This window comes from Pogoniulus pusillus, chromosome 2 (genome assembly GCF_015220805.1).
Source record: "Pogoniulus pusillus isolate bPogPus1 chromosome 2, bPogPus1.pri, whole genome shotgun sequence".
Taxonomy (NCBI): Eukaryota; Metazoa; Chordata; class Aves; order Piciformes; family Lybiidae; genus Pogoniulus; species Pogoniulus pusillus.
Genome location: NC_087265.1, coordinates 36139812 through 36162919, shown reverse-complemented (window position 1 = coordinate 36162919; position 23108 = coordinate 36139812). Strand labels below are relative to the sequence as shown.

Sequence of the window (23108 nt, the reverse complement as noted above, 5' to 3'; positions counted from 1 at the left end):
ACTGAGACCAGTGGGTGTTGGACCTTCAAACACTGGGACACATTTATCAAAAGCCTCCTGGTTAGTTAACACCAGAGGATCTGCCAATCAAGATGGCCCTGCACAGTCAAAACTCCATGTACCATAGAATGAGATAAATTATGTCCCCATAGTGCACGTGAAGAATATATTGGGGAAGATGATCTGGGTTAGTCCTGCTTCAGGCAAAGGCAAACTCATCCATTGCTTTTGGCCAAGTTGCTGGACACATCTGTTGGGCGATGCAGGAGAAGAGAGCTCCAATACGTACCACAAGGTGATCTGAGTGAGAACAGCCAGTGAATTAAATCATACAATGATAACTGTTAAATTGCTCTGCTGGACATCACACAGTAAGGACTGGGGTTATTTTTTTCACAAGAAGCTGGGAGGGGTCACAACCAAGATAGCCAGCCAAGGATGTATTTGATACTGTACTGCCCACTATATATGGCTAAGGTGACTGTGGAAAGTGGAGGTGACTTCAGCAAGCTTCCTTGGCAGGACAGGATTAGGTAGACATGGGCAATCATATGCTAACTTCACATGTATTATTTCATTAATACTATTATTATTACTGTTTTTTCTATCTCTTTGTGGTGTTTTATTAAATTCTCCTTAGCTGATGAGGTTTTGCCTTTTCTCACAATTTTCTTTCTCATCCAAATGGGCAAGGTGAAGTGGGTAGTGTGTGCGTGGCTGCATAGGGCTTGGCTGGGGTTAAACCACAACAATTATGTACTTCACTAAGTTTATTTCCCTTATATGCACACAGAATTCTGATTAGATGTGCAGAATTACTGAGGTAGAGATTATATGGTAAGTCAGAATGAGCCAGTGTGGTGCTCACTACAATTCACTTACATTTTCTTTTTTTGTTGTTTTATTTTCTCTTCATTGTGCTCCTCTGGAAATGCAGTACGGCCTCCCTTTGGCCATGGCACAGGAACTGGCACAAAGTCTTGCTCAGAACCTTGGAATACAATGGGAGCCAGCTGCAAGGAAACCAAGTACGTATATGGACATGGAGTTCTCTTTTTGTCATCCATAGCTAAAGATGTAAACTCTTCCTGTGTAATACCAAAACCAGCAGCTAACTTGCTAATTCTGGTAGAACAAGAATTTCTGCTTTGGAAACTTGAGTTTAACCAAAATGAGAGGCACTAGTATAGCACTCATTTTGCAATGACCTCAATGATATTCTGTGTCGAGAAATTAGATTCACAACCAACATTCAGAGGTAAAAACACCAATAAGTTAACTCCCAACTCCTTTCATACTGAAACTGTACTTCCTACAAAGCTATCATTTGTATTTTAAAATGAAAACCACTCTGATTTATAATTGAAGAAACAGTGAGAAGCTGTGACCCAGTCCAGTGTAAATGTTTGTTCAACTTGTTTCTGTGCCACTTCCCAGCCAGAAAATTAGACGTAACACATGCAGGGTGTAGGTACAAAAGCTGCTGAAAAAGCCTTTTTTTGGGCTAAAGAAAATTGTTGGATTTTTCCACTCATATTTTATAAGCAATTTGGCAACATTCCCTCTTTATTGCCTCTTAAAAAATGCAATCACTTCAGCAACCTGCAAAGTAGGAAACAGCATGGAAGTGTTTAGGGAATGTTGTTTTGAGCAATGATGAATGTTCACTTTCAAACTGCATAAACTTGCAAATTGCTAAAATATTTTCTTTATCATTTTTGGTTTACAGGTAAAACAGAGTACATATAAACCCAGAATATTTTTAAACTGTAAGACAGAGATTTTTATACTGATAGCTTAGTTTCCTTATTGGGATACTTTTCCTAGAGAAATACCTGGTCTTTATAGGGCAGAAGTAACTTGTGAATATTTTCTTGTGGGGAAACAGTATGTATTTGTAGTAGTGACTAGAATACAGGACTTTTCTTCTTGAAAATATTACTTTGGTAGATAATTTATATGGGTATTTGTAACTTCTGTTTTACCAACTACAATACTTGGATCTCTTATTTGATATGTGTGGTCACTGTTGAATTACCTGCTATAGCTGTAAGTAAACTGTAAATCCATTTTCACTTGACTGATTTTTCTAATAAATGTTCAACTAGCTGATCATATTAATCATTTAATGCCAAAGGGATAAAACATGGTCTAGCCATTAATAATTCTCCTTCAGGGTGTTCTGTGAACATTTTAGGGAGGAGAAAATGTGAATTTTTAATTATTAGTATCATACATACTGCACATAAGTTTTTGCTATCTGTTTTAAGAGCACGTAGGGAAGAATGGTACAAGCTATTTTTACCTTTCTGTATCCTGTCTGACATTTTGTGTTGAGTCTGCAAACATGCACATGGTAATTCAAAGGTAACATGTTTAAGTGTATTAGTATCTCTTTAAGTGGGCTGCTTTCCTTTTTAGGGCTGGGGTCTGTGCAGGTGAGCAGTCTTTAATCTTTGTAAAGTCAGTCAAGGTCCATTTTTATAGTGAGTGCTTTATATTTATTGTAAGCAGATTTATAACTGTTTTCCTCTTATGTTGCATTTTGGTCTTGTCTGAGAAGAGTGTGATTGCACTGAATCCTGGGGTGGCTGCATCATGGAGGAAACAGGGTATGTCACTATCAGTAATTAAGGGCTTTGGCATGAGTTCACAGTTATACATTATGACATATATATGCATTGGGTTTTGTCTGTGTTTTTTAGTACTAATAAAAGAAAAACTAGAAGCAGTTCAAACAGTCCAAAGATGGAGATCAATGATTTAAGTTTTCAGCAATTCACATTTTAGGATGTTATTCATTAAATCTTACGTATTGAAGTGCAATGCAGAGTATTCAATAATGTTTTCCTATACTTGACTAAAAAGCAACATGTTATTCTTCATTAAATAAATCCAGTAGTACCTTTTACATGCAGCTGGAAAAGTGTAATGTTACAGTTTTGATAAGCAACATTTCTGTTTTCCTTCTAAATTTTAATGAATTTTTGCCCCCAGTTTCTCCAGAATTCTAATTGTGAATGAACAGATCTCTGTTTCTGTAAATAAAACTGGAAACCTGGAGCTTTCAGCAAGTGCTTTCAATCCTTAGCTAAATTGTCAGTGAATTGTGAGGAGGAAGCACATCTATATGGGAGGAAACCAGGTTTCATTTCCTTCTGGCCTTGCACAGTGGCAAGGATTGTAAGCAACTGATTGGGAAATGAACAGCTTCTGAAACACAGGTTGTGGGGTCTTGTCAGTTCCTGTCAGAGTTCTTGCACAACATGGAAGCTTAACTGCAGAAATGATGGGGCAGACCAGTTACAAGTAAGACAAAACCTTCATTTCTTCATATGGTATTTGGAAATAGTTTTTTTTTCAGAATTATCAGGCAGCTTTCCTGTAGACTTGTTATTGTCAGCCATTGCATGAACATAACAGAAAATTACTCACTGAGTTTGCTTCTGGAATTCAAAGTAAGGTATTGGTCAGGAGAGATGCTAGCATCCTTCCTGTGGTGGACTCCTCAAAGTATCAGTCTTGAATGGAAATACCAGTAACAGAGGCTATGGAACAAACCTCTGCTGTAAATAAGATAACTGTAGAGAAAATGCCACAAGCAGATGATAGTCACCCAGAAGCTTGAAAAGGACTGACTGTAAGTCAATAATGAACTGCAGTGGTAAAGCCTTTTCACTTAACTCCATCAGTGACAGATGATGTTTATTGTAAGTAGAATAATTCAGTGAAGAAATGTCAGTTCAGTAGTAGTGACCTTCTAGGAAAGGAATGAAGAACATCCTCGTGGCATGGTTACCTCATCTTTAATAGTGTGAATAGTTCTTATTCCCAGATCTCAAAACATGGCTAAAGTTTCTGTTTGAGAAATGCCTAACAAAATATGTTTTCATCAGGCTGCGAAAAAGATGCAGGTGAGGAAATATGGAAAAATTTTGTAATATGGTGAAAAAAAAAGCAAATTATTACTGTTAGTTCCATATGTAAGAACTCTGGAGACAGGAAATGAGGCTGGCAAGTAAGGTGACAGAAATCCAGAAGGAAACTGTTCTTTGACAGCTTAACTGCAGAGCAATAAAACTTCTTGATACAACACCATGTAGATGCTAGAAGATTTTGGGCAAATTCACGGGAGAAAATACAAGGAATGTATTAAATGAGGAAAAATAAGGATTCTCAAGCTGAAAATTGAGCTGAAAACCTGTGGAAGCTGGGAAGATATTCTGCAAGTAGTCATACAGTGCTCTGTTCCCTATTCTTCCCCAGGCACGTTCTTGGGGCCAAAATCAGAGGTGGGATTTGGATAAAGTAAATTTTCAGTCTGCCTTTATACAGCTTATGTTCTTATGCTATTGTTACTTGTACTTTAAAAATTATCTTTTTAATAGGATCAGATTAATTGAACAGTTTTAAAACCCTGTCATGAAGTGGGGAATCCGGAATTTAATCCATCTTTTAAACTGAAACTGCAGGGAAAAAGCCCCCAAGAGAACATGATTATGCATGCAGTTGAGAGGGTGCACAGCAGCTATGATGATAATGTGGTTTCACCCTATTAAGGAGATTAGAAGACTACAGTTTCATATACTGTAGATCCATATCATAGAAAGATAACAAAGCAAAATGTTTAAAGGCTTTTTCTTTTGTTCTGATTTTATTGTTTGAAAATAAGACAGAGGTGACAGTGGTTGTAAGAAACTGGGATTCACAGTATTAAAATAGTGCTTTGACCCCCCGACCCCATTCCAGTAAGCTGTTGTTTCAAGACATTCACTAGGCTAATTCTTTGCTGTTTTAGGGTATACCATTCCCGGAAATTCTCCAAGTGCAGCATTGCAGAGTATAAAGAATTTTTACTTCGTGGGGGAGGTGCCTGTCTTTTCAACAGACCAACAAAGGTAATAAATACATTGGAAGTCAGCACCTCTGCTAAACACTGTAATGCAAATGGAATAATTTCATTAACACCTAGCTCTTCTCAAATTTATTCACATGTCTGTGTGGGTATTTTCTTGAGGTTCTCTGTAATCAGTTGACTGTTTATTTCCATAACACTTAATAATCCCTAAGAGGAATACAACAACAACAAAAAGAATGTCAGATGCTACACTAGGAATTAGAAATCAGTAGTTTATTTGATATAAGTAGTGGCAGCTTGTGCTTATCCTCAAAGTTAAGTTAATTTCAAGTGTTATGTCTAGCAAACCATAATTTATAAGTTTCCTTGTACCAGCCATTGCTTTTTTTCACCTAAAAATTATCAAGGTCACAATATTTTCTAAGGCAATGTTACAATGACAGCCTCTAAAGCTGAGTTGTATAATAATATTCCATGTAGCTCATTCTGCAAAGTAAGGTCAATCTGAAGTATTAATATTCTATTTAATCACGGTGTCAAACTTGCTGTCCTTGTAGAATTTAATACCACATGAGACTATTAGGCTGTTCCATTTACTGTTCTGTATTCTTTGGTAGACCACCACTTTGCACAAGTATTTTTAAAAAAAAGTGCTTGTGAGAGTGGTTTTTAATCTTTTCCCAGAGTAGCAGTCTTTGCTTATAGAATAAGAATGTAGGAATTCTTACAGAGAAGAGTCAGTTACCATCATTTTGTGATGGTAACTGTCTAGTGAGCAAACATGAACAAATTCTCGACTGTATACAAAATAAAAATCTGGTTTACTTCTGTGGAAGTGCTCCCAGGAGAGAATGGTTAAATTATCTTTGTACCATAGAATGGCATAGGTTGGAAGGGACCTTAGGGATCATCTACTCCAACCTCTCCACCATGGGCAGAGATGCCTCTCTAATAAGCTTGGCTGTACAAGGCCTCATCCAACCTGGCCTTGAACCCCCCCAGGGAAGGGGGTATCCACAACCTCCTTAGGCAACCCAATTCAGTCCCATCACCCTTGTACCAAAGAATTTATGAAGATCCATTCTAAACCTACTTTACTTCAGCTTAAAACCATTCCTCCTTGTCCTATTGCTAGACACCCTTGTGGAAAGTCCCCCTCCAGCCTGCCTGTATTCAGGTATTGGAAGGCAGCAATAAAGTCCCCCTGGAGAGTCTTCGCTAGGCTGAACAATTCCAAATGCCTATCCTTGTATATAGCAAAGGTGTTCCAGCCCTTGGATTATCTTTGTGGCCCTTCTCTGGACTTGCCTCAAAAACTCTTGTGTCCTCCTTATGATGGGGGTACCAGAACTGGATGCAGTATTGAAGGCCCGGCTTTCACAAGAGCAGAGAAGAGGGACAGAACCACAGAACTGTAGAGGTTGGAAGGGACTTCCAGTGATTGAGTCCAACCTCCCTGCCAAGACAGGATCAAAATCAAGGCAGAATCACCTGACTGACATGATGGTCACACTCCCCTTAATGCAACCTTGGATATGATTTGCATTCTGGGCTGCAGGAGTGCACTGCCAGCTCATATTGAGCTTCTCATCAATTAATATACCCAAGTGTACTTTGATAGGAAAAAATAAGTTATTTGTTCTGAACCCTAGTAGTTGTATATTGGATGGTAAGGTAGAAAATGGTGTGTTTAATCTTCATGTAAATAAAGTACAGTTGTGTTAAGCAAGTCACCACAATGCTATTTTTAATTATAACCTTTTAGTTACGCTCTGACATGTTCATGAATACTTGATGGTTCCTGATTAATGCCAGAGGAAATTGTGTATGTGTGTTAGGTTATCTTCTTGCATTTGACTTTTTTTTTTAATGAGTGACAGGTCAGGTAACCAGGTCTGTTTGATGGAGAACTGAATTTCAGGTTCAGAATAAAAGATTTTGCTGTTTCCCCTGAAGCATAGTAGTGACATTGGCTTACAAAGGAAGAAAACTCACCAGTTTCTGAATCCTATTTGCACTGCTAGTGAAGAGGAATAGATATGGGTATTGCTTTAGTGTAGTTTTGCTTCTGATGCCCAGAATTGTAGGTGCTGTTGATTACTTGAGTCGTTTATGCAACAAAATGTTTCTTTTAGATAGGCATTATGGTTCTTGCCCCCTAAAGTATCAAAGAATCATTTTATCCAAGTTTATAAATAGTTTGTACTGTGTTGTCTTTCTTAATATTGATGCTTGATGCTCTGCAACAGCTGTACTGCCACTGAGACCAAGCCAAGAGAACATAATTACTTGCATCTTTCAATAGATGTAAATTTGTATGTTCTAACTTTTTTAGCTTCTCCTTTGAACCATGTTCTAATGATGAAAGTGTTTCTGTTGCTAGTATCCCAGTTAAACTGGAGATTCCTGACATTTTAAAGTATAATTATGGTATAGCAAACAGGCAAGGGTTTTGCAAAATTATTTCCATCACAAGGCTGAAAAATAAATCACCTTTAATTAAAGTTGTGATTGGACTTGATGAGCTTCAAGTTTGGACTCATGGGTCTTTTCCATCCAAAATAATTCTATGATATGTGAAACCAGCACAGAATCTGTATCGGCCTGAATTATAGAATTTATCTGTATTGCACTGATATGATCCTGGATGACCTATTTAGTACTGTCTGTATGCAGTTGTGTTATTCTAACACAAATTAATAGTAAAGCTATAGAAATTCCTTTCAGCAGTGCTTCTTAATATTGATTATTCTAAAATATTATTTTAAAACAATCATGTTACACTGGAATGAGCAGTAGCTAATTGCATGAGCAAGGATGGGTTCCTTGAAGATCCCCAGAGACCATATTGCTGAACTAGTGTCTTGAAGGAAGTGCCAGAGAAATGGGAATCTACAGAATAGGAATGAAGCTAAAATGCTGTCTCCTTGAGTATTATCTTACTGTCTGTTAATCATAATATCCTGAGATCAGTATTCTCTTAGCATTCAAGTGATTTAGCTGAGCATCTTTCATATCTGCACAGTTCTGACATGCAGCACCTGAGAAATGTGCAGCAGCACAGCATGGATATTCTCTGTAGAGGTGTGTTTCTGTAGCATCAGGGAAATGGACTGTGCATGTCAGAAGTCATCTGATACTAGTTCTATTCTTACTTGAGGGAGGGTTTTTCTCCTTTCAGCTCTTTGAAACCACTGAGTGTGGAAACGGATACGTGGAAGCAGGAGAAGAATGTGACTGCGGCTTTCGCATGGCAAGTAGAGTTCCATGTTACTCCAAAATCATTCTTCCAAAACGTATTAACTTATGAGCTTGGTAAGGGAGGGGGAAAGGTTATGGACACTAATTTGATTTGCCTATTGTTATGAAACAGCTTCAGAGGATTGTGTTAAAATATTTTTTTCAGGTGAAAATGAGTACAAAGATAGAGAGTGTCCTCAAACCAGTTCCTATTATAGCAATGATCAGATGTAGCTGTTGCCCAGAATTTTTTTAATTGTACCATGTAAGTGCTTAATCCTTCACTTTTCCCTGGACAGCATGTCTGGAGCAGTGGACTTCTTACCTATGCTTTGGAGATAGGTGTTTGTATTCAGACAGAGTATGTAAACTGTTGTTTCTTTCTCTATTGTAGGAATACTCCAATAATGTTTCTGCAAACAAACAGCTGCCCTGTAGATTTCAGCCCTAGCATTTAATTTTACTCTTAATTAGTTTTTAAAATCTTTTCTTTTGGAGTGCAGTTACACTAAACAGCATGGATTTGGCACAGGTAATTTCACACCTGTGAGGTGGCTTCAGATGGTGTGAATCCTCTTGTTACTATAGAATTTATGTCCCTGCTTTCCCTTAACTTTAGTATTTGAACAATGCAAAGCTTTCTGCCAGCTGATAATTTCAAGTCAGCAGTGCTGAACTGAATCTTTTGTACGCTGGTACATAGTAGTTGGAAAAATTAGTAAGAGAAACATTTTAAATGGAAAACTAAACTTTTTGCTTAATATTTTCTTCAGGAATGCTATGCAGACTGTTGTAAGAAGTGTTCTCTTTCTAATGGAGCTCATTGTAGTGATGGACCCTGCTGTAATACATCATGTCTTGTGAGTGTTGCTGCAGTATGTTTATTGTCCTTTGCAGTTGTCCATGGAACTTTTAAGAGTTTGAAGTGTGTCTTATGTAGAACAAAAAGGAACAGTTTATGAAGGCATAATCTTAAGTCTTTAACTATATTCTTAATTTTCTAGTTTTTCCCACGAGGCTATGACTGTCGATATGCAGTGAATGAATGTGATATTGCAGAGTTCTGCACTGGAGATTCCGGGCAGGTATGTATGCAGATGCTTTCTCTGCTTGCACTATTGATGTTTGTTTATGCACTCCTTTTTATATCACCTTTTCCATACTGAGTATTTAACTTCAAGATTATTTAGGTACTTCATACTGGATCTAGTTCTTAGCTTTGAAGAAGTAGGATTCAGGATAGTAATGTTTTACTCTGGGCATTGGCCATAATTTATAGATTCCAGTAAATTAACACTAGCTTCTTTTTAATCTTACCATTTGAAACATCCACCGTTTCAGGTAAGTAGCTATGTCTCAGATTTTACTGTATATCTTTTATTCTGTATATGGAGCATTCTTACTTAACAGGGAGGAGGGTTTTCTTAAGATAGAAGGGCAGCTCTCAAAATACTGGCTAATTTGGTACACTGTAGGAGCATAACCTTTCCAAATCGCCACAGGTTGTTTTTTGATGAAGAAAAGCTTTGAGTTTGGTCTGCTTCTAGCTTTGGTAATCTGAGGTTTATGGACCTAGTGACTTGTTCATGTGAAAGAATTTTTGAATTCAGCAATTAATCATAGAATTGTAAAGTCATAGAATGGTTTGGCTTGGAAGGGACATTAAAGATCATCTAGTTCCAATAACATCATAAAAGCGCTGAATCTAAACAAGCAGACCTGTTGACTACAAGTTAGTGCTCATTTAATTTTTTAGTGGAACTGAAATGAAAGCAGTGGCTGTGCTGCAAATGTGGCCCTAGTATTACCTACCACATACTCTGTTACTGAAGACATTTGATTTGCTTTTTGTTTTGGCCCTTACCTACTTAATTTCTGCATAGAATATGCAGGAAGTTGGAACTGAACCTTTTATTTCATGGCTCAAGATGTTAATTTTTCTCATTTCTACGTGTAGATATATTCCTGAATTACTTATTTTAGCTATCTCATTTATATGTTGTGCAATTGTCTTTTAAACTGGGAGAATTCCACATGTGATCCTTGGACGCATTATTACAGTACTAATGATACAAACAAAGTCTTAATTTTTTTCAGTGTCCGCCAAATCTTCACAAACAAGATGGGTATGCCTGTGATTCTAATCAGGTATGAATGTGTTTAAATCTCTGCACATCAGCAAACAGATATCAACCAAACACAAGTTTGTTTTTTTTTTTTTAATCCTGTCTTCCCTATTTCAGCATAAATTTTGTCTATGGACATTAGTGTTGCTTGTCCTTTATGCACTCTGTAAGTAGTAGAAATTTCTATTTGAGTAAGATCTGCTTAGTATCTTCACATTTTACATGTATATATTATATTCCATATGAATAAGTTCTTTACAGCTATGTAGATGAGAAGTATAAAGCAGCTGCTGAAACGTCAGTATGTATTGAACAGCAGCTGTTGTTGGCAATCTGGGCTAAGATGTGTACTTCACCTACCCAAATTAATGAAAATCATTATACACTAATACGTGTGTGAAGAATCCAAGTGAGGTGTTGGTTTTGGGGGAGGAGAAGGAAATAGTACTCAATTCTCTTTGCTAACACGTCCTGTTTTGTTTAGGGTCGTTGCTATAACGGCGAGTGCAAGACAAGAGACAATCAGTGCAAATATATCTGGGGATCCAGTAGGTTGACTTTACCTTTAATCTGTTTTGTATGTGATTCATTCCTGCCTTTTGTTTTCTATTTTCAGTATTATTATTTTTTGTTCTTGCCACTGTAAGTTAAAGTTTTCTGCGCAGTAGATAGGACTGCAGTGAGCAATTGTGGCTGAATTGCCAACTGAATTTCTTACACACGTATTTTTAAATCACAGAATGGGTTGGGTTCAGAGGGGCCTTTAAAAGTCCTCTAGTTGAACTCATCTGCAGTGAGCACAGACGTCTTTAACTAGATCAAGCTGCTCAGAGCCTGGTTCAGCCTGACCTCGAATGTTTTCAGGGATGAGGCCTCTACCATCTCAGACCAACCTGTTCCAGTGTTTCACCACCCTCATTGTCAATTACTTGATTTGCCTTCTATACAGATGATTGTACTGAAACTGCTCTGTCTTACTTAACTTCAGTGTTTTCGGGATGGAGTTTTTTTGCAGGGGTTTTCTTTTGTTTGGGTTTTTTATGTTTTATTTTCCTCAGTGAAACTGTTGTCCTTCTGGGTTTTTTTTTCAATTGATGGAGTTGTGGAGTTTCCCTCTCCGGACACTTTCAAAACCTGCCTGGATACATTTCTGTTCAGAATACCTTAGGTGATCCTGCTTTTGGCAGAGTGTTGGACTTGATGATCTCTGGAGGTGCCTTCCAACCTCTAACATTCCGTGATTCGGTGATGCTTTATTAAAAAACAAATGGACTTGCTACTAAATGCAGTTTTAAATTAGTTCAGATTTCTACTCCTAAGAAGTAGTAGAAATTATGCTTTCACTGTTGAATCTTGTTTTCTCTGTGAAATCCTAAAAAGCAAACTAAACACTGACTTGATGTCAAAACATAAGTTTATGGTACATGCTGTATCTAAAATCCCTGATGTCCTGAAATAGAGATCATGAATAACTGTAGCGGAAACCACTAGATTGCAACAGTTGCACACAGATTTAAAGTGAACAAAATTAGACCACAGGTAAATTTAAATGCAGAAGATGATACAAAGACTGTGGAGATTGTGGGGTGGTTGTTTTTCTTTTTAAAGGTCAGAGCAAATGTTGAAGATTGAGCATTACTTCAGAAAAGCCATCCATATGCAGTTCTGTCTGCTAGGTTGCCACTGTAGTTCCTGGGAAGTACAGTCTGTGCATACACATGTGGTTAGGTTTCTGTTTCCTATTGAAAAAAATACAGAGAACTGCTGCAGTAAATTAAGCAGGTTTTCAAAGCTCTCATGTTGTATTCCTTTTTCCTTTCTTTATAAACAGAGTCGTCAGGATCTGACAAATTTTGTTATGAAAAACTTAATACAGAAGGCACTAAAAAAGGAAACTGTGGAAAGGATGGAGACCGATGGATTCAGTGTAGCAAACAGTAAGTTCATCTTGGTAGGGACTTTTTGTATCCTGGTTAAATATTCTCTACTACTTCACAAATGTTTCAGCAGTTTGTTTTGCATTATTTTGAGTCTTCTTTCCCTTGCATCTTGAAAAGGTTCCATAGCTCATTCTGACAAATCCACAAGTAACTTAGCAATACACTTGCAGAGATTTCCAGATTTTCAGATGTACTGTGGCCTTGTCTTGGTTTGAATTTAAATTTCCTTGAGACTCAAACATAGTTAATGGAACCAATAACAATTTATAGTATGCTCTTCTCCCTTCTTTCCCAAAGGAAAAGGAATTAGATATATAGAGAGAAAAGGTAAGCACAGCCAAATAAATCATCTCACTTTGATCTGGAAGTTAAAGGAAGGAAATTTTAACAATAAATAAAAGGCATTTGAGGTAGGAAAAGTTACAAAAGGTAAAGGGAAGGGAAAACAAGGTACAAAATACGTAAATACAACCAGTTTTGATGGCAATGGGTTTTGTTCCAGGAAAGAGGAACAGGATGGTGATGCTGGTGAGCAGAGATGCAGGGCAAGTAGAGAGAAACAGGGAGTCCCTCTGCTTCTATAGGGATTTTAGACAGGAAGTGGGAGTGGGCTAACCACCACACCTGGTAGTGTTCAGATCCATCCCTTGGGAGGATGTAAAGACCACTCCCCCAGGAGGGTTAACCCTTTACAGGCTTTCAAAGTGTCATGTTTCTTTTCCAGAGGAGATGGGGGACAAGGCAGCAAAAACTCACAAGTTCCATAACATACAAATACCTTGGACTTGATAGGGATACAATACATTGTAAATATACACACCCTTTTTTTTCTTGCTCTGAGATTGATACCAGACTCTGCTATTTCAGCTTTGTTTCAATCTTGTATTTTGACCAGAGAGGACCCTTAAGACCGATTCTTTTGCATGTGGTATTACCAGATGAATACTGATTTAATGATCCTTAGTGGATAGACTTAAATTCCTCCTAATTTGCTTACTGTTCTGTAATTTTTAAGCACACACGTAACAATTTCGGCCTCATAACAGCGCTTTCCTTCTTTGACTATTTGATCGTTGTCAAGTGCCTTTTGGGGTATTTTAGTTTGTTTTTTTTAATGACATGATTCACTTTCCAGCTAGGATCATAATCCAAGACCTTGTTTAATTGAATGTAGCTGAGAATAGTGTTGCTTTGATACATATATAAAAACCTCATTTGTGTAAAGAAAATGTTTTCTTGGTCAGTACTTTCCATCTGCTTCTATGACTTCAGCAGTTAAGAGAAGGAAGTTTTAAGCTGATACTGTTCTACTGAAGACTGCACATATAAAATGAAATAATAAAGCAAATTCTTTGCCAAAATTCAAGCATACACAGTGAATGCTAACAATTAATATTATGGTTGTTATCCTGCAAGGGAAATATTTAAATACTATAAATTCAAATTTCACATTAATGTGTGACATCCAAGCTGCTAGACAGACTGAAATGTCATTTGGCCTCATATGACAAAGCTTTGTACAGTTTGGCTTCTCTTAGTTGTATTGTATTTAGAACACAGATAAGTATTTTGTTACAAACATTCAGCAGCACATTAGAATGAACTGTTGCTCGTTTCTGCATCTCGTAATTTATATCAAGTAATATTTTACTTCTGGGTTTGTACTCAGAGAGTCTATCATGCAGCTTATGGTAACCTATTATTTATGTGATTAGCAGCATCATTACCCCTCCTGCTTTTTTGTAAATGTATTTCATATTAGTTCACTAACATTTTTATTTACATTTTCATTTTACAGTGATGTTTTCTGTGGCTTTTTGCTCTGTACTAACCTTACTAGAGTTCCACGAGTTGGTCAAGTTCAAGGAGAAATTATTCCAAATTCTTTTTATCATCAAGGACGAATAGTGGACTGCAGGTAAAAGATAATGAAGTCTTCCAATATGATTTTTGTTTTTTCAAATCGAATTAAGACACATGTAAAATTGTATGATTTTTAGGTAATTAATACCTTATGGCAAAATAATGGAGTGGTATTTCTTTTGATTAAAAAAAAATTAAAAGCTGATACTCCACTTTCAAAGAGTGCAGTGTGAGATTTCCTTCTGCTTACTCTAGCTGGTCACAGTACCAGAACTTCAGAGTTTTATGCTCAGCAGTATTTTTTTTCTTTTGGAAGAAGGTTTGTAATTGCTGAACACTCATATATTAAACACCGTGGTTTGGAGTGTTATATTTTCAAAGAAATAGCTGTAGGGAAGTGAAGGCTGAGAGGGAGGAAACTAGAGAATTGTCACAGGATAAGATGTTAAGCTATGATTCAGTTTAAGGGCAGGGTTTTAATCTACTGGCAACATTGTTGTGCTAAGAATACTCTCTTAGACAGTTAGGTCCCAAGTGAAAAATTATTCTTAACTCTTCTATTATTCTACTACTCTTATTTAAATGTCATTTTTAAAAATGTTTTCCTAGCTATAGTTTGTTACAGTATTTACTGGAGGGGTTGAGGGGGAAAAAAAATTTAAAAATCATGGTCCATGACAGACTGTTTAAAAAAAAACACCAAAAAATACCCTTCTGGAGTTATTTATGCTGTTCTCTGGACTTGCTGTTAGTCTGACAGTTGGAATACCTTGTCAGTGCTGTGGATAGACAGTGTTGTTCAATCTGTCTGTATGCTTGAATGAGAAATGTCTGAGGCTTTTAGTATCTACACTAACATGTTTAATAGTTTTGAAAGTCGTAACACTAATAGTATCTTAAAACTTATTTCTCCTAGTGGTGCTCATGTTCTTTTAGATGATGATACAGATTTAGGTTATGTGGAGGATGGAGCTCCATGTGGACCTCAAATGATGTGTCTGGACAAAAAGTGCCTGCCAATTCAGTCCTTGAATATAAGCAGCTGTCCCATTGGATCTAATGGAAAAGTCTGTTCAGGTCATGGGGTAAGTGTAGGAGTTAGCAGCTAAGCTTGTCCACCTATCTCTGTTCTGTCTGATCTTAATTTACCTAGTGGAATTCTCAGAATAAAATTGTTCCTAAGACTTGCTGATCTGAAAACAAATGTTGGATTAAGGGAAACTGCCATTCTGTGAAATGCTGATGAAATTTAAGAGAGCAAACTTGTCACATCAGTTCTGCAAGTCTATCCAAAGTGGCATTCTCAGTACTAGCAAGAAAGAGCTCTGACCATCAGTTACTGTAATGTACTGGCCATAGTTCAAGCTGCTTGCCACCTTCAATTACACTTCCCTGCATACTGGTATCTTTACAAAGTTGATCCTATGTTCATAGTATTATACCTTAGGACTTCAACAACTGAATTTCCAACCCTTTGGACCTCATCAGAGATTATACATTCTTGTTGAACAGACAGAACAGATGCAAAGTGTCTCATTTGGCATTCAGACACTCTACCCCTAAGTCCATTTGTCTGAGGCATTAGGTACATTTTGATGAACAAATTCACTGTTCCATGTCTTAACTGTTGCTGATAAGTTGGTAAAAGCTTGAAACACTATGGGGTTCAGTGGACAGATGATTGCCTAATGTACCAGAAATCATACAAGTTGGGTTCTTCTTCATGTTGTTTGTAGTTGAAGATGAATTTGAGTACTTCAGACTGAAGGACTAGGTTCAAAATCAAGAAGGAAAATTTTAAAATTAGAAAGTAAAGGACCTAGGAGATCTAGGAGTTGTCTTGGTACTTTTGGAGCATGGCATGGGTGGAAAAGTAACTAGGCTACCTTTTTTGTTTTGGATGATTCCGATTCAGAATTTTAAAAAAACACTTCAAGTAATCAAACCTGCCGTAAGATGTCTTTATCTTCAGCTTCCTAAATGAGATTCCTCAGGAAATGTCTAAGAAGCAGAATGAGATAAATGAAAAAGATCACATATACTACTTACTTGTAGTCATTAGTGCATGGGTTACATTCTGGGGGGGTTGACATTATGTTCCAGTATCCAGAAGACAGTACCAACTGATGCCTGACGATTGGCTTCACTTCTAGTCTCATGTTCAAAATTCTATTGTTTGTATTTCTCCTGTCAGGCTTTTCCCACAGCAACCACTTCTAACAAATCATTCCACGTGTTCTATTCTTTTTCTTATGGAACATTTATAGCAATTAACTCCCACTATTAATTTGATATTTTAGGTTTCCATCAGTTGGGTATGTTTTCCCATGTCTGATAAATAAATCTGTCAATTTCAGTGGGTTCTAAATCCTCTTTTAAAAGTCATTCAACCAATTGCTGACTTGGGAATACCTATTTCCTCTCTTTCTAGAAGATAAGAAAGCGATCATCATTGCTGCTTAGATAACAGCGATGACAGAACCAATGAAAATATTTCTATTTATTCTACATGGGAGCAAGGTGTAAATGAGAGGTTGTAAAGCATGATTGTATCTGGAGCATTTTAAATGGAAATGCTTGCATTCCATCAGGACATTCAAGCTCAAAGTCCTGCAGAGTGAAGATTTAATTAGTTTAGGCAGGGTTTTTTGGGTAAGAGTTTGTAATGTTTTTACATCCCATGTAGGTGTGTAATGCAAGTGATGATGGAACCGCTGGGAATACTGCTGATCGTATTAAGGGGGTTAAAGCAAACTTTCAGATTATCGATGTGTTATACTAAACAATCCGTGCCATCAGGCAATCACAGAATGAATGCATCAGTTTGAAAGGGACCCTCAAAGGCCATCTTGTCCACTCCCTGTGCAGTGAGCAGGGACCTCTTAAGATCAGGTTGCTCAGGGCCCCATCACATTTGACCTTGAATGTCTCTGGTTATTGTAAAACTTACCCATTTATGTATTATACTGTGAATTAAATACCTAATTACATGTTAAATAAATGTAATAAAATGTAGTTAAAAACCAACTGCTGTCTTCTGTTTTCTTTTCCAGGTTTGTAGTAATGAAGCCACTTGCATTTGTAATTTCTCCTGGGCTGGGACAGACTGCAGTATTGACGATCCTATCAGGGATACTGGTACCAAGAAGGATGAGGGACCTAAGGGTTTGTGTGATTTCAGTTTTCATGTTGTTTCAAGTATTTGCTGCATTTTTCTGATGCTACATGGTAGTAGAATTAGCATATAGAAAAAGAGTAATATTGTGCAGTCCTCCTTAGACCCAGACAGTAAACTTCTGCTTCATGTGGATGAAGCAAGTCTTTCTGCTTTGAGAATGGATGAAACATCTAGTTTTCTAATCTAGATTCAGGAAACGTTTCAATAGATAATGGAAGGTACTTTCTATTTTTTTCCTTCATTCCTTACTCTCTATTTTTATGATCATTTTCTTTGTCATTGGAATACAACTAAGTGTAGCTCTTATTTATAAGATAACTGAAGGTTGAGGTTTTACTAGAGATTTTCAGTTCCCTTGGGTCTCATTAATTCAGAGAGCTGTGGTATAAAAAAGGGAGAAGTGGAATGTCTCTGGTGATGAAAGATTCAGTCCTTTGAAATCATATTTCAATAGGAGGAAAAAACAACATTTTAGGGACATACATTATTCTGACAACTGTTGCTCACTGTCATGTATTTAGTAGGTATTTCGACTGCATATGAAGTATAAATAGAGGAGCTATTGAGGAAATAATCCCATCACAAAAGAGGGAGTACTTGAAATTCTCTCTGACTTCTCTGCCAAAGAATGTCTTTGGATTGTGCTAATTTTTTTATACCTTCTCCGTCATCAGGACATTGAACATCATCAGATTGTATTTATACATTTACAGATAAGATACCCAATAAACAACTGAGAAAGCTGCTTAAAAAAAGTCCTTAGACCTCAGACTGTAATTGATTTACCTTTAAAATATCCAAGGTTTCAAAAGAGGACAGGATTTTTGGTATGTCCTTCCAGAATGGCCTTATTCTTTTGCCCCCTAGCAGAACAGTTCCAGTAGACTTTTACCCAGATGTGTTGATGAGATTATCTTAAAACAGGTTACCACTGTGAAAAAGGCTTTCTAGAACAATCCAGATTTGTATCAGGGAAGCTCCTATATCTACTCTAGTGTAGAGCTGCCTTGTTTGTACCCTGTCTTAGAAAGGTACTTGCTCTGTTTCACATAAAAACCTGTCCAACTGGGATGCTGCTGAGTCATAAATAGTGGAGAACAGTGTGATAGAGTTAGTTACTTCTCCTTGTGTGGATGAGAAGAGCAGTGCTTAGAGTTGTTAAGGCTGAGTACATTCATTTTATATTACCTCTTTTAAAATCCCGTAGGCAAAGAAGTAATTCCCTCCTCTCTAACAATGTCTCTAAGGCAAAGCAGATAGCTACAGTGATTGAGGTTAGATTTTTGTTACTAAAATGAAGTAATGAAATTCAGAATGTAAATGATTTTATGAAAATTAATAGATCAGTGCTAAAATTCTGGGCAGAAGTATTAAATGAATAATATCAGCCAGTAAACTTTATACAGGCACAAATTTTACACTGCATTTTCTGATGGAGTCCTCTGCTAAAAGACAGAATATGTTTTTTGTACAAGGTGGCTCAATGGTTTCAGAAGATGAAATATTGTTATAGGAATTTTTTTTATGCTGAAGCACCTAGAAATTAATTTAGGAGCCTGAACACTGACAAATAATATAATCTCTTTTGGTATGCTAACAGAGGAATCCTTTTGCAAGAAGCTATCACACTAGGAGTTTTCTGTATTCTAAAGACCCAACATACTAAAGAAGTTTCTATTAATTTTTATTCCCAGCACTTGTGATGTCATATACCAACTTACAAAGTCTGAAATAGAAGCCAGAATACTTAGTCTTAGCTCTAAATTTGAGTTTTGTGTTTCAGAAACAACACTCCTGATGTGAAAATTTAGATATAAGATTTCCTACCCCATAAATTCAACGTTCATTTTGTTACTACAAATAAAGTACATATAGCTACATAGTATTACTATTTATTTATATATTATTGTCGTAATTAACAATTAACTTCTATTACTGCCACACTTTTCAGACCTTTCCATCACCCATCAATTGCTCTTGACTCCATATTGTATTTGAGGATTTTAGGGTCCTTAGTTTTGTTTGCATTAATACAGAAGTCTTGAATTACTCTAAACTCAGTGGCCTACTGTAGCCTGTACTAGCAGACCTATCTAGCAGTCCTGATGTTTGGGCAGAAACACTTAGTGTTAATTAGCAGTTTTGAAATCAGTAGAACTCCATATTCAAAGAAGAGCCTTCTTTTGCTAATTCATTTGCAGAATTTGGCCTTTGCTTGACTAGTAGAATAGTGTCCTTTTTAAAAAAGATATAGCATGTCTCAAGTGTGTGTGTGTGTGTGTTTGTGTGTATTTATCAAATAGGAAAAAAATTAACTATCTAAAACCAGAAGAAAAAGATGCTAAGGTTTTTTGTTTCTTGGGAAGGTTCCCATTAGACAGGGAACTCAGCTGCTTGTTTGTGGTCTGTCATGAGAGAGTGAATCTATCAAGCTTTTCATCTAAAGCATAGGAAGAAATATATAGATTTTGGTTTTCCTTTAAAATGTTACCTTAAAAAAAGTGTCTGAACGTACCAGCATAGCCAACCTGTGAACTTCTGTGGTAGGTTTTTCCTTTTAGAAGTGCTGTCTGTCCTTAGGCCATGTAGACGAATAAAGAGTCCTATGGATAAATGCAGTAACAATTAAAAATGTAACTAAATAGTCAAGGACTGAATTAGACATTTACTTTGTATTTTCCTGCAATGGAACTGTTTCCAAAAGTCATTGCTTAGTTATGCTATGCATACACTAAGTTCCTAGTGATCAAAAGGAAGTTTTCTTATTGATGATTTACTTGTATTTTGGCAGTTTTAAGTAGTTGTTTGAGGATGTTCCCTTTTAAAGTAAGTAACAGAATCACACACTAAAAGGAATAGCCTTACCTTTACAAGAAGACTTCCCACTGAAATATCTCTAAACATTCAAAGAAAACTCATCTCAGCGCCAGTATTTGGTAAGGAAATGTTTGTTAGGTTTGAATTGTTTATCCAATGATGAATTGTAGTGTAAAATACTCCTTTGAGGAATTATTTCATGTTTTCATGTCAGACATGTGTGATAATTTCCTTTAAAAATCTTCCCTTTTCCCTCCACACAGTGAGCATGGCCACTAACAGGCTAATAGGTGCAGTAGCAGGGACCATTCTGGCCTTGGGGGTGATTTTTGGAGGCACAGGGTGGGGAATAGAGTAAGCACTTTTCTTAGTTTGAGTTTGATGTTTGGTGCCTAGTGTGTGAGGTAACCGTATGCACCCGAGCCCCTTGTGTATTTCCCGTTAGCTTTGTCATGTGGTGACCGTATTTGTCATGTGATTTGACTGTGTCTGTGTCATGTGATTTGCTCATGCAGTGTTGAACCTTCTCCTGTCTGGGGTAATGTGGGGCATAAAAACAACTTTGTGAATTTTTACAGCGTCATAGTAAAATTTAATGTCTAAATGTTTCCATCACACCAAATTCTAAGAATAGTGAGGGAAAAAATTGAAGTTTGTGGTTATTTTGCAAAATCTGTTGAGTAGTGTGGATTATTCCATCATGTGGGAATTGTTTGTTGCAGTCCGTGGGGCTTTCAGTACAATAGATCACAGTATCTAGCTAGGAAGATGAAAGCTGATGGTAGTACAGCTAGCTGGCTTTACAGTGGAACTTCTGGGTGTTTCATCACTACGATTCAAGGCAGTAGAAGTGCAGAGTTTGTATATAAAGAATACAAGCAATTTTTGTTGTCTTTTACCAGTTTTTGGAACCTGTAAAGTGTTAGCCCACTCTCCCCCATTTAACAGTGGTTATGATTTATATAGGGGTGTATATGTGTATAGATATGGATAATACACATCCACCCCTATAAAAATGCCAATCTAGGAACTCATTCAGCGTCCACTGTGTGAGCTATGGAATAAGTTGCTGTTATTCTGCTTTTCTGAGATATTCAGATTCTCTGAGTTTCTGACACTATATATTGCCTCTGCTGTTTGACAGTGCCATCTTTCTGAAGGTGGAATAATAGCAAGACTGTGATTTCTAACCCGACTCTGAAAAAGCACTCACGTACAGTTCTAATTAAGGCTACATTGGCAGTCTTTTGGTAGGCAGCATTTTACATGCCTGAGTTTACAGCCCTGGATAGCTTGAAACTCAGATTCTCAGAGAGTATAGAGACCTTTGCACTCACAAAGGACAAGTCAGAAAAATAGAAGGAAGAAGGTGAAAGTAGATCGGTGTTTTACTGATGGCTTTTACAGCTGTTTGCCAAAACTATAAGATTGTAGACGTTTGGGGACCAAATTCTGGAGCAGAGAATTTACTTACAGGATGAGGACTATTTGCCTTTTGCTTACATTCTGCCTTGTTCCCCTCTGTCTTTATCTTCCCTTACCTGCTGTCTCAGGCCACTCAGCCCTAACCTATGTCCCTGACCATTTGTGCTCACTTCTATTTCCTTCTGCTCTGAATTCTTCCGTCTCCCACTCATCACTCACTACCTCCCTCAGTTTTTTTTGTTTCTATCTGTTCTTTCCTGGATCACATCAGCCTTTTCTCTGTCCTTTGCTTCCTTCAGATACAAGAGTAAATTTGAGGCAAGCCATTTCTACTTTTTATTACTTGGCTTAAAAAAAGCACGATGAGGAACACAAAGACCCCTCTCTGTTCCTAATGCCCTTCCTAATTGTTACCATCCTCAGAGGCTGCAGGGGAGGTTGTGTTTATCGCATCCTGCCCTTCGTTCTTCCTCACTTCACTTGCAAATTGCAAACTTCTCTTTAAAATGCTGAAATAATTTTAGTTTCTTAATACTTTATGAATTTATTTTAGTAATCACAGGGACAGAATGGCAGAATATTTTTTTCCAGATTTTCTTCCTATCTGTGGTAACTTAAACCACAAGATTTGACTGGCAAAGTGACAGGCAAAATCAGAGGACGTCCAACAACCAGAATGTGGTGTTAGTTGCAGGACATGCTGCAGTAAACTTGCCTCTTTTGCAATAGCAAAGTTTCAAAGCAGTGTATATTAATTAATTGAGAATCTGTCTGATGATGATGATCTAGGGAATAGACTGAAATTGTCCTTCAATAGGATTTGTATCAAGGTACTGAAAGATAACTAGAGATGATCCAAGAGCCATGCCAATGCAGATAGAGCCTCTCAAGAAAGGGTGGTGTGCCAAGTGGTTATGGTGAGGGTAGCTGCAGGAGTTCCCTGCTGACAAATCTGTGTCTGCAGGTTATAGAAGTAGTATGGCAGAAAGAGTATGTATAGAAGAGTTGCACCTTGTGACAGTCTGGATGGAGAACGACTCCAAAGGACAGTGGCTGTTAAAAACCTTTCTCTTACTTTTAGTTTGAATGTATTTGTCAAGCATCTGAGTCCAGTGACTAAGATAAGCTTATTTACCTGAAACTTAGAAAGAAAGGTGTAAATCAGTGTATGTCCCTAACTAGAATGACCTAGTGCACAGTGGGCATTATACCAGTTGTAAAATTTGGGTTTACTAACAATAACATGTCCTTGATAATGCTTAGTAAAACACAAAGCATACATCTTTAAGGTAAGGTGTAACATGTAAAAGTAGTCCCACTCTAAGTACTTTTATGTACACAGTCTGTTATGGTCTTAAAACAGCTTATTAACAATCCTATAAATCTCTCTACTCAAAATGGAATTCATTAATTGGAGGATTCCATTCCAGTAACCAAGTGGTTGCACCTTAGTAATCACAAATATTGCACTAGCTTTGTTCTTGTGTCTAAGTCAGAAATTAAATTATAATCTTATTACCAGTGAAATTTTACCTTGAATGTAGCCTTTTTGGTTTCTTGACCAGGGAAAACAGCTGTTCCTTTGCATTCAGAGGAACTGCCAGTCACAGCATACTGGAAAACAGGTTTAAAATAATTACAGAGTAACAGACATGCTTTAT

At 37.1% G+C, this 23108-nt stretch overlaps 1 protein-coding gene and 1 long non-coding RNA gene across 10 annotated transcripts in view; one reads left to right on the top strand and one right to left on the bottom strand.

Annotated features, from left to right (window-relative positions):
* Positions 1–23108, top strand: part of ADAM23 (ADAM metallopeptidase domain 23) — a 76255-nt gene that overhangs the window by 43713 nt on the left and 9434 nt on the right. For 5 of the 6 annotated variants that reach the window (XM_064161095.1, XM_064161103.1, XM_064161110.1 and 2 more), the window contains exons 13-24: positions 938–1028; positions 2564–2612; positions 4799–4898; positions 8040–8111; positions 8872–8958; positions 9103–9183; positions 10196–10246; positions 10709–10772; positions 12056–12161; positions 13963–14082; positions 14944–15112; positions 17081–17192. In XM_064161095.1, coding sequence (XP_064017165.1) covers positions 938–1028; positions 2564–2612; positions 4799–4898; positions 8040–8111; positions 8872–8958; positions 9103–9183; positions 10196–10246; positions 10709–10772; positions 12056–12161; positions 13963–14082; positions 14944–15112; positions 17081–17192 — 1102 coding nt within the window. Of the gene's footprint in view, positions 1–937; positions 1029–2563; positions 2613–4798; positions 4899–8039; positions 8112–8871; positions 8959–9102; positions 9184–10195; positions 10247–10708; positions 10773–12055; positions 12162–13962; positions 14083–14943; positions 15113–17080; positions 17193–20285; positions 20377–23108 lie in introns of all 6 variants that reach the window. The other variant, XM_064161118.1, reaches the window with a different exon arrangement.
* The window catches only part of LOC135184945 (uncharacterized), a 30783-nt gene continuing 18858 nt past the window's right edge, over positions 11184–23108 (bottom strand). Inside the window, exons 3-6 of one of the 4 annotated variants that reach the window (XR_010306277.1) lie at positions 22981–23061; positions 19721–19808; positions 15974–16028; positions 11184–11963 (exon numbers count right to left, since the gene is read on the bottom strand). This is a non-coding gene — a long non-coding RNA (uncharacterized LOC135184945). Of the gene's footprint in view, positions 11964–14994; positions 16029–19720; positions 19809–22980; positions 23062–23108 lie in introns of those variants that run through there. The other 3 variants (XR_010306276.1, XR_010306273.1, XR_010306272.1) reach the window with 3 other exon arrangements.